Raw genomic sequence first — 12,074 nt, forward strand, 5'->3', positions numbered from 1 at the left:
TGAAATTATAAATGTTAAACTTCTTTTATATCTTCTTCCTTTTTTGAGATATCTTAAACTTAAGTTTGAACTCAGATGTCGTGTCCTGTAGTTTAAAAAACACCATGTTGCCATAGTTTAGTCGCAAGATACACTTTTTTTAATCAAATTTATGATATCATCTGGAAGTCTATGCTGTCGACTCTGTAATATCTTCCAATGTCTAATAACTTAACCTTAAGTTTGAAACGACCTAATGTTTGAAACGACCTAATGTTTGAAAAAAATTCTCCATATTTAAGACGTTATAACACCTTTTATTTATAAAGTCTAATAAGACTGAAAGTCTAATAACTTTAGGACACGATATCTCGTTTCAAACTTAAGCCTAAGATATCTCAAACTAGGATGGAAGAATATATAAAAGAGGTTAGTTAACCTTTATTATAAAGTCGACAGTTTAGACTTTTGGGATGATGAACCACTGTTCAAAACTCCTTCTTTAAAAAATTGATTCCCACAATCTGAATCTCTGAATCTTGTGAACGTTCATACATATTATTTAATAACTTCCAATCAAAACATTATTAAAAAAACTATTGTTAAATAAATTTCGCAGAATAAACAATAAACCATATCTAAACAATAATGACAACAACAACAATTAACTCAACAATAAAATCAAAACAAAAGCCACGTGCTCAAAAAAACACCATTTAATGCACAGACGAGATCTAAAAAGTATAAAAAAAAACAAAACAAAAGTATAATTCGCGTGATCAGCAAAGGGACAAAAAAAACTTAAACAAAAGAAAACTTTAAGTTTGCTTTTCAAAAATCATTTATTTATTTAATGACGTCAACATATTGACATTCAAAACTTATTACTACAATAATAAAAAAAAGAAGTTCACAATGTTTACAAATTAAATCATAATTCCAAAAAAAATTACTAGGTAAAATTCTTAAAAAAGAAAGTGAAATGGTAAATTGACATTGAAAAATAAAAACTACAAACGATCAGCAGTTTTTTGAAGGCGGTAAAAGTAAATATGGAAAGTTCTTGAGTTATGAAATTGATAAAGTAGTAAATATGACATAAAAAGAAATTATAGAGAAATTTTTGGTGAAATAAAACAAAACAAAAAAATAAATATTGCACTTTAATGCAAACTCAACAAAAGTCACGGACAACGCCAGTTAGTTATATAGACAATCATAACAGAATTTTGCCAGGTAAGAACAAGATTAGGGGCAATAAAATATATTCTAAAGAATTGTTTTAATTGTTCCAAAACAATTTGTTAAACAAATTGACAATTTTAAGAAAATCAATAATAATAAGCGTATACTGAAATTGTTATAGGAATTGTAAGATCAAAACATTCTTACTTCTTCTTCTTTTAGGTTTAAGGGTTAATTCAAATTTTTTCGATGTCATCATAAATACGGGTCTTCATTTTTTGCTAAGTTTCATTTAAATCGGATGAAAACAAAATAATATTTCACTTTGGTTTCAAGAGAATTTCCCTATATCGCATAGCTTAAGTTTGATCTTCACAGTTTATGGGTTAACATTATACGATTTTACTAAAACTTCAGATATACATATGTTTCCTATTATCTTGAATTATATGTTCTTTAAAAGTTTTATAAAAAATGCTTAACAGTAAAGAATAAAGCCTTATGTTCAAAAATTTAAACAAAAAATAGTTTTCTCCGAAATCCTGAAAATTCAAATCGCATTTACCGTTAATATGTGAGAGATATCGACCTAATTTCTTTACTTTTTTATTCCCTTCTTTATTGTTTATAAGTCACATGGATATTTTCTTAAAATTTTGAAATGTGTTTCCAAATTGCTAAAAGTTTAAAACTGGATTTTTGAAACTGCCGCCTAAAGGGTTTCCCTTTTATGACTATACCCCAAGTAGGGTTACGCTATCTAATGAGAATAAAAACTCACATTTCAGTTGTGGTCCTATCGCGCTAAATTTTTCAAGAATGCATTTCTTTAAGTATAAGCCTAGGACCAGAAAGGGCAACTATTCGCAACTTCTATAAAATTACAGAATTTTGTATTTGGGACTCATATATACAGTCAGAAGGATTAAAATATGAAAATCTTGAAAACTGGTGGGTGATACGACTTTTTTATTTCCATATTCGGAATCAGCACACCAAATAATACTGGGATTAGTGAAAATTATGCAAAAAGTTTTTTCATCGTTGGCCTGTGTAATGTATAAAAGAATTAATTCTGAAATTAATTAAATAAAATAGATCAAAATTTATTATTAAACTTTATTGCAGGTCTTAGGTTGCACTTGTGGACTTTCCACGTTAAGATCTATATAATCTTAAAATTTAATATTGCGACGCTAACTAATGGATCGACAGGTTGGACTTCCAGATTTTTTTAAAAAAATAAAGGTGTCTTCGTTGTCGAACTTTAGGACACGATATCTCAAAAGTCTGAAATGATGGTGAAATTGTCGGGCCGGAATATAATTTGGTCACTAGGTTGAATATTTCTTGTTTTATAATACTTTTTTCTGATTTAATGAAAAAAAAAATTTATTTAATTTTTCTTCAATTGGTTCCAAAAATTGCTTCGAAACTAGTATGTTTTCCATTATGTTAGTGTGTAGTACCAATGCATAACTAACTAAGTAGTAACTAATAAGTAGTTCTTTGAAAAGAACTAGCGTTCTAGAAGTAAAGGCCAAATCACTAGTCCCATGGACCATGGATTTTTTCAAGAATCTGAAGTGATAAGATTTGCTTTTGTTTAGAACTTGTTTTTTAGAACAGATTTTTAATAAATTTCCTATTTTTGTAAAATTTCCGAAATATTTTTATTTTTTGATTTTTTCGAAAATTTTTAATAAATTTTCAGTTTTTCAAATACATATTTTTAGTTGAATAATTTTCGGTTTTTCTTCATGTTTTCATATCTTTATAAATTGTAAATTTTTTAAAATATTAAACAATATATGTATTTTTTTTTGTAAATTTTTGAAAAATTTTATATTTTTCCACTTTCTAGAAAATTATTTTCTAGAAAATTTTCCATAATTTTTTACATATTTTAGACAATGTTTTTTACAAAGTTTTAATATATATTTTCTATTTGTTATAAAATTATCAATAAATAAATTGAGTACAAATTAAATAATTCTTAACGCTGACAACAAAGTAAAGCTCGCTTTATAATGTTAAAAAACTACACTTCATTAAATTCAGTTTAAAAAAATTAGCAATTGTTGTTCTTACATTTATCGTCGTTTGCATTGTTTTACTAGAATATTGTTGTTGGTTGGTTGGTTGTGCTGCTGACGACGTTGATTGTTCACAGCAGTAGTGGTTGGTGAATTGCTAATAGCAGTAGTAGTAATAAGCAGTTGTTGTTGTAGTAGTAATAAATTGATTGAAAGTATAGGGGCTCCATAAAGATTTCGAATGTTCTGAAGTATTCAGTTGCAACGACAACAACCAACATCACATAACGCGTTTTAAAAGACACAGAAGTAGACATAGAAAAGTTTACGTAAAAAAATTAAAAATTAAAATAAATAGACCATTATGTCATGTTTAACAAGATCTTGGTAAAAAAAAATCCATATAAAAAATTTATTAAAAAAAAGTCTGGTATCCTCACGTCTAATGTAAACAAATTTTAAACGCGAAAGTTGAACGTTTCTTAAAGGGATTCAAATTGTTTTTTTTTTTTTTTTTTAATTTAACAACAAGTGTTATTTGATCTTTATAAACAGAAAAAGAATCATAAATAAACATAAATAATAAAGTGCTTTATAAAACAAAAAACTTGGAAATATACAGAAGCTTAAACAAATGTTTATGATCAATTCTTACATTAATTTTTATGGTGCTTGAAGTGATTTCAAATTAAAAAAAAAATAACGAAGAAAAAAAGTAATTATTATTTTCAAAAATCCAAAACCAGCAAGACAAGACCAGTCAGTCAATGGCTGATGTCTGTTGTTTGTAAATATTTGTCAACCATAGTCTAAATACTACTACTACTACTATTACTGGTGCCTTTGCTTGCATTGCTGCTGTTGGATTAATGTGGTTCCATTGACCGTTGTTTGTCTGCCTTGTTTCAGCTATGCTGCCTTGGATTATTAACTACCCTGTCTTGGTCTCACAACGAAATGGATCCAAAAAGTAATGTTCAATTTTATGTTATTGTTTACTTTACTTCTTTTTTTGTATTCCCCCTTCCCTTTTTACTCAAGCTTTTATTACTCACTGTTATGTTTTTGTCTGGTTTTAATGTAGGTTTCTTTTTAATATTTTTTATGCTTTCAAAGAGCAAAGTACATTTCTTTTTACGCGAGTGCCCTTTTCCAAGGATCGTATTTTTTAATTTTAGTTGTATTTTTGTTGTATTTATAATATCGTATTTCTTTTCATTGTAACTGTTTGTTTAGGCATGGGTATGTTGCCACTTGTTTCAAATTTTTATCACTTTTCTTTATTTGTCCAGCACAAACTATCAAGTGTCAAATGTATACACTGGGTTTTATATAAAATGAAATTGTCGTATATTCTTATTTTTATACCCACCATCAAAAATGCTGATTTTGTCACTCCGTTTGTAACACATCGAAATATTGGTCGTAGACCCACAAAAGTATATATATTCTGGGTCCTTATTAAATTCTAAGACGATCTAGCCATGTCCGTCCGTCTGTCTGTCTGTTGAAAGCACGATAGGGTTCGAACGGAAAGAGCTAGAGACATAAAATTTTTACAAATATTCCTTATAGGTAAGGTTTGTTTGGTATTGCAAATGGGCTATATCGGTCCACGATTTCGCATAGCCCCCCGAAAAACAGTCACAACCATTTTAAAAATTACGAGTATAACGATGAAATTCGATACAAAAATAAGTTTTATATGCGTCAAAATCTCTCTACCAAATTTTGTGAGGATCGGTCCATAATTGACCCTACCCCCCATATAAGGTCCCCTTCAAAAAATGACATTAATACTCATTACCGGCTTACAAATACTAATATAGCGATGAAATTCGACATAAAAAATACTCTGCCTTCAGAAAGCGACTTCATCACTCATTGCTGGCTTATAAATACGAGTACAGCGATAAAATTCCACATAAGTAATATTTATATAAGCCAAAATCTCTCCACCAAATTTTATGTGGATCGGTCCATAATTGACCATACCCCCCATATAAGGTCCCCTTCAGATAATGACTTTAACTCTCATTGCTTACTTAAAAATACGACTATAGCGATGAAATTCGACATAAATAAGTTTTATATGCGTCAAAATCTCTCTACCAAAATTTATGAGAATCTTTCCATAATTGACCCTACCCCACATATAAGGTCCTCTTCAGAAAATAAACGAATATAATAATGAAACTCTATATATAAGCCAGTATCGCTCTACCAAATTTGTAAGGATCGGTCCATAATTGATCCTACCCCCATATAAGGTTCCCTTTAGAAATTTACTTTAACGCTAATTACTGGCTTAGAAAACGATGAATTTTGACATAAACAAGTTTTGTTTTAATGAAAATCGCATTACAAAATATTATGAGGATCGGTCCACAATTGAACATACCCCTCATATACAAAGCCACCATGAGAAAATTTCAAGTTCTACATCGTTGTACTCGTCATAAAAAGATTTTTATTATAATTCTTCATTCCAAATTTTATGGGGATTGGTCTATAGCTGACCATAGCCGACAAAACATAATCTATGTACAAAATTTTTTGGGTATCGAATCATAATTATCCCTACCTCATAAAAGGTCCCCTTCATATAATTACTTTTACGCTTATGACTGAATGAAAAATACTAGAACAGCAATGAAATTCGAAACGAATAAGTGTTATACGACTCGAAATTTTTCTACCATATTCTACGACAAACAGTCCATACCTCCCATATATGTTCATAGTTAAAAATTGTTAAATGTTTTCGAAAATTAATATTTTGTTAATTCGTAGATCACGTAAATAATTGACTTAAGCCAGATCTCCCTGATGTTTACAGTAGAACATTCCTTTTGCGGCATAAGCTTTTATGGTGGGTATATAAGATTCGGAATAGCCGAATATAACACTCTTACTTGTTATGATTTGAATTTAAGCTTTATTCAGAACCATTTCCATTCGAGTGCTTTTAATCTCCACCTACTTCATAATGACATTTTACTTATAATAGTTTAGATACTTTGGATCTATAACGATCATTTTCATGGCAATGCATTTTCGATTTTTAATAAAACTAGATCACGCCGCCAAATTTTGAATTTGTATTCATATTTATAAAAAGGGAAAATTATCCATTAAAATTTTCTATTTTCTTGAAAATGTTTCGACTTTTTTACATATTTTAGAACATTTTTTTACAAAGTTCTTTTATAAAATTATCAATAAATTTTATAGAAATTTCCTTATAAATTTTCCATTTTATTAAAAAACAAAAAAATATATTATTTATAATAAATTTTATATTTATGTACATATATTAAAGTTTTGGATATACATATTTTCTTTTTTTCGCAAATTTTCGATAACTTTCTATTATAGAATTTTTTTTAAATATTTTCAACAAAATTTAAAAAAATATTCTCGTAATTTTTAAAATTTTCTTAGAAAATAGTTAATAAATTCGTTAAAAAAAAGCGTCCGATAATAATAAATATATAAGTGTTTCGACATTTTTCTTATTTTTTTAGGAATATACATTTTTTTATTAAAATTTTAGAAATTTTTTATAACTTTATATTTTATAGAAACTTTTGTATATTATATACAACAAAATCCTCTTTTAGGTGCTTACGAAATTTTAATAATATTTCTTCTTTTTATAAGAAAGTGTTCGATTATAATAAAAAATGTTTCAACCTAACAATAAATATATTAATATAATTATACAAAAAAGTTTTAACAAAAATATTTTGAACTGTTTTCGCTGAAATTTAGAATATTTAAGTAACTTGCGCAAAATTTGAAGAATCTAATTGTAATAGTATCCCAGATAAACGAAATTTTGTATTTAATTCATATGGGAGGTGCCAAGTCGACCCTCCTTTAAAAGTCCGCCCGTTATACTTTTAATGTTCAGATGAATGTCAAAGCTCTTCAAGTAAAATTTGAAGATTCTAGCTCTAATAGTATACGAGTTTTTCTATTTAATTCATATGGGGGCTCCAAGCCCCCCAGATGAAAGTCCGCTCCTTTTCCTCTAAAATGTTTAGATGAATATTAAAGTTCTTCGTGCAAAATTTAAAGAATATAGTTCTGTTAGTTTCCCAGATAAACGAATTATGGTATTTAATTAATATGAGAGGTGCCGCACCCCCCAAGGGTAGTCCGCCAATTTATTAGCCAAAATATTTACATGGATGTTAAAGGTATTCGTGCAAAATTTTAAGATTCTAAAAGTAATAGTTTGCAAAATAAACGAATTTTTGTATTTAACTTTTATGGAAGGTACCACACCCCCTAATGCTAGTCAGCCCACTTTTTGTCCTAAATAATCATACTGACACTAAAGTGGCTCCACAAAATTTGAGGACTCTAACTGTTATATTATCTCAAATATACGGATTTAATATTTATATAACCTCTTCCAGACATGCAGGAATACGCTGTGAAAATTTTAAGAAAATCGGTTCAGCCAGTTCAGTAGTCTATAAAGTTCAAACATACAAACAAATACACATTGTAGGTATATTAGATTAACAAGTGAATAAAACAAAAAGAAATCCGTCATGTAGGTATAATAGGTATCATGCTATTTACATATAAATGAAAATGTTTTGTGAAAAAATGCATATTCGATTCATTCTTTTTATTACAAAATTCGTTCTATTTACATATATACAGTGTCTCTCATAAGTATTCGAATTTAGGTAAACTATGAAAGGAAACCAAATTTAATAATATATTTTGTGTGGAAAATAAATAAATTAATTTGTTATATTGTCTAGATAGTCCTTAGTTTTGATATCACGCCCCTTAAAACTTGAAAACTTTACATTTACTTATATTAGTTGTGCTTTTTTTAAAAATAGTCCATGAAACTACTTCACAAAAGTATGCGAATTTTTCCTGTATTTCATATTTGATCATATTATACGATACAAAAATTTTAGAATCGCATGGTTTTATGCTTAATATTGTTTTAAGGGGTTGCTATCAACCGCATGGATATATTTTTGGCCCATTTGGCCCACAATTTTGGGGGATTTGTACCCTCTTTTCATGTAATATCATTAAAATGGCGATTTTTGGCTATATTTGTAATTTTTTCACCCTTTTTCCAGAGATAAAACCAAAATTTAATATTGGAATTTAATAGAACCCATAGGGTATCTAAAAATAATATTTTTTGTTATAAGGGTCTGTACTTAAAAGTTCCAAGATGTATTTTTGGTATCGTTTTTTAGTTTCTAATTGAATTATCTGGATCATAAGTCCCTTTTCGTACCTCTAGGGACGATATTTTCCGACAAAGTTGTCTAGTGTATATTGATGTACATATTGGCACTAATGTATTTTAAATTTTCAATATATTATAGCGGTATACAACCCCAAAACATGCCTTAACAAAACGTCATCCTATATAGTAGATTTCAGTTTTTACTACTCGTAACTTTCACGCTTATGTTGCCCGTTACAATAACACTGTAAGTCCTAAATTTTGGTTTTAATTTGATCATAGTAAATAATATTTAAACACATATCAACATTTTTGATGTGATCATAATGATATCGTGCCATGCAGCATGGAGGCCATTGGTATATAAAAATTATGATTTTACTATTTTGAATGGTGCTTCTTCGAGGCATGTTTTGGAGTTGTACACTTCCACAACACATTGAAAACTTAAAATGTATAAAAGCTGATATCTAAAAGAATATATACCAGAAAACTTTCCCGGAAAATAGTTGATCCTAGTATTATAAAAATGGACTTAAGTTCCAATATATTGAATTAGCGACAGAAAAATGATCCGAATAATTTATCTTGGAAAGTTTAAATACAGATTCTTGTAACAAAAAATATTATTTTTAGATACCCCAAGGGGTCTTTTAAGTCCCAATATCAAATTTTTGTTTTATCTCTGGAAAAAAGGAGAAAAATTTACAATTATGGCCAAAAATAGCCATTTTAATGATATTACATGAAAACAGGGTACAAATTCCCCAAAATTGTGGACCAAATGGGCCAAAAATATATCCTTTCCGTAGATAGTAACCCCTTAAAACAATATTACGCATAAAAACCATTCGATTCCAAAATTTGTGTTGCGTATAATATGATCAAATATGAAATACAGGAAAAATTCGTATACTTTTGAGAGGCAATTTCATGGACTTTTTTAAAAAATCCACATTTAATTTAAGTCAATGCAAATTTTTCAAGTTTTAAAAAGCGTGATATCAAACATAAGGACTATCTAGACAATATAACAAATTAATTTATTTATTTTGCACACAAAATATATTATTAAATTTGGTTTCTTTTTATAGTTTACCCAAATTCGAATAATTATGAGAGACACTGTATGTATTATTAATTTCTGTGTACAGAAAAACGTTCGTTAAAATTTTGTGTTAAAAAATGTTTAATTTTTTAAATTATTAATTAATTAAAATTATTTATTTAAAATTTTCAATTGTTTAAATGTTTTGCCACTAATGTCTATTTAAATTCAGTTAACACATAAAACATCTTTTTTCAAAATTAACATAAAAGAAATGACATTGAATTTTGTAAAGACAACATCAAGAGACTTCAACTAATGAGCAGACTATAACTTAACATAATAGTAAATGAATGTAGTATATAGTAATAGGCCTTAGGTTATAAAAAATAATAATGAGTTGGATTTTCTAACAACAACAAACAACCAACCAAATAACGAAAGAAAGTTCAAAAGCATATCCGTTAAATAATTGACAATAGTAATTATGAACATAATAATGATGAGTAGTACAAAAAAACAGAACTTTTTTAAAATGGGGATGAAAATAAAGAGAAAAAAGTAAATATACTCTAATGGAGTATAGAAATATACTTATGGATGTTTGTATGTAAAAATTTACACTTAGACAGATGGATTTGAATATGTTTTACCACTGTCATGTCAGCCTTGCTTCCTGTCTGTTTCTCTGCCTATATAAATAACAACAATCATTAAAGGCGTTGCCAGACAACAAAATACAAACTACTCAATAAATTTAACTCACACACAAAGTGAAAGAGAAAATAAAAAAACAAAACACTCAACATACATACATACAAACCGGGTGAAAACGGGCGTTGACAAGTAAACAACACAACAAAATAATACAAACAAGAAACGCGAATAAAAATGAAAAACAAAATACAAAACAATAACAGCAACTAAAAACAACAACAACACATTCATGCCGACAACACTGTGTATACTCGTCAAACAACAACAACACAAATATCAAGTACAAGTTTTTTTTCCTATCTTGTAGTTTCAATTCCAATTTGTACCTATTTATATATGTGAAGATTTGTTTTGCTTTTTCTGTTAATTCTGAGTGAGTAGGGGGAAATATGTATGTATGTGTGGATGTGTGTGTATAAATGTTTGCGTTTTAATACTTGTGTAACAAGACAGCCAATGAAATGGTTTTGTTATATTGTTGCAACAACAAATTATGAAAGGAAAGTACTCATTTACAAAAAAAAAAAAGAAAAATGTCCACATAGAAATGTTTCTGTATGTAGAATTGTGTGTGTATTATTTTGACAGCATTTGTATGAATGTGGCTTACCAGTATTTTACATAAAGTGGCCTGTCAAAAAGCGGTGAATGAACCATAAAAACTGAAAAATTTAAAATTTTTTACAAACACACACACACACACTAAAATTAACATAAATATTTTATAGGTGTAGTTTAATGTGTTTTTTTTTATACTAAGCTTCGCTTTCCTGTTGTGATAATTTAAAGTTGTTCTTATTTATAAAACTGGCTTTTATAGGGTAATCAACATACAAATGTTCATTAGGGTTGTACATACATACATATACATAGGGAGAAAAAAATAAGGTACTGATGTTCCCACCCAAAATGAAACAAAATATTTGTCATTATTTGGTGAGCTGGGATAAAAGTTTCCTTTTTTTATATTTCACACAAAGGAATAATATGAAATAAATATTGATGTCATATGGAAGGCGCATTCAATGGCGTACATAATTTTGTGCTAGTTCAATAATATTGAATTTTCGGAAAAAAAATTTAATTTTTTCTAAATTTTTACATAAACCTCGGTTATCTTAGAATGAACTAATTTTTCATTTTCGGCGATAACATATGTAAGTAATTTCCATTTTGTTGCCACCCTAATGTACATGTTTTTACCAACTATACTCAAATTTTTCGTCAATAGCCGATTTTTGTACACATTTAATTATAATTAATAATAATTACTATTATTTTATAGAAAGTTTTCCGTCTTATTGGATACGTTTTTTACTATATAGAAATTTTTCGTTAAAATGTTTTATTATGCATAATAACTTACACCACTAAAGTGGCAAGGGTGTTATGCGTTTGTGCTGATGCTTGTAACACCCAGAAATATTGATCCTACACCAACCCTAATGTACACCAATCGGCTTACTTTCTGAATCGATTTAGCTACATAAGTATGTCCGTCTGTGTGTCCATGTAAAGCTTGTTCGCACTCTACAGGTTGCATTTTTAAAGATAATTTAATGAAATTTGTCACATACCCTTCATTTGACCCTATTAAAAATGGTTAAAATCGGCCGAATACAACGGCACCCCCCAATAGGGCTTTTAAGCTCACAATTATGTTAAATATTCTTGTATCTATGTTAAATATCTATGTATCTAACTCTATATGACACTGCCGATTTTCCTAATGATCGGGCTTCATTTGACCATACACAGAGCGAAAAATAAATAAACACCCCTGGTACCAAATTAACACCAAATTTTTCGATAACATCCATTGTCAAGTATATACATACATACATACATACAACAACAACCAACCAACTTTGTC

The 12,074-nt window shown here is 28.3% G+C and overlaps 1 protein-coding gene across 3 annotated transcripts in view; it reads left to right on the top strand.

Annotated features, from left to right (window-relative positions):
* The window catches only part of LOC119603119 (protein single-minded), a 50,482-nt gene that overhangs the window by 9,848 nt on the left and 28,560 nt on the right, over positions 1-12,074 (top strand). For 2 of the 3 annotated variants that reach the window (XM_037955014.1, XM_037955016.1), the window contains exon 1: positions 3,472-4,170. The exons of the other annotated variant lie outside the window; for it this stretch is intronic. In XM_037955014.1, coding sequence (XP_037810942.1) covers positions 4,158-4,170 — 13 coding nt within the window. In that variant the 5' untranslated portion in view covers positions 3,472-4,157. Of the gene's footprint in view, positions 1-3,471; positions 4,171-12,074 lie in introns of those variants that run through there. 3 annotated transcript variants of the gene reach the window in all.

Source organism: Lucilia sericata, unplaced genomic scaffold, assembly GCF_015586225.1.
Source record: "Lucilia sericata isolate MDLA Ls3-8-SP2 unplaced genomic scaffold, ASM1558622v1 Contig000274F_arrow, whole genome shotgun sequence".
NCBI classification, from domain to species: Eukaryota; Metazoa; Arthropoda; class Insecta; order Diptera; family Calliphoridae; genus Lucilia; species Lucilia sericata.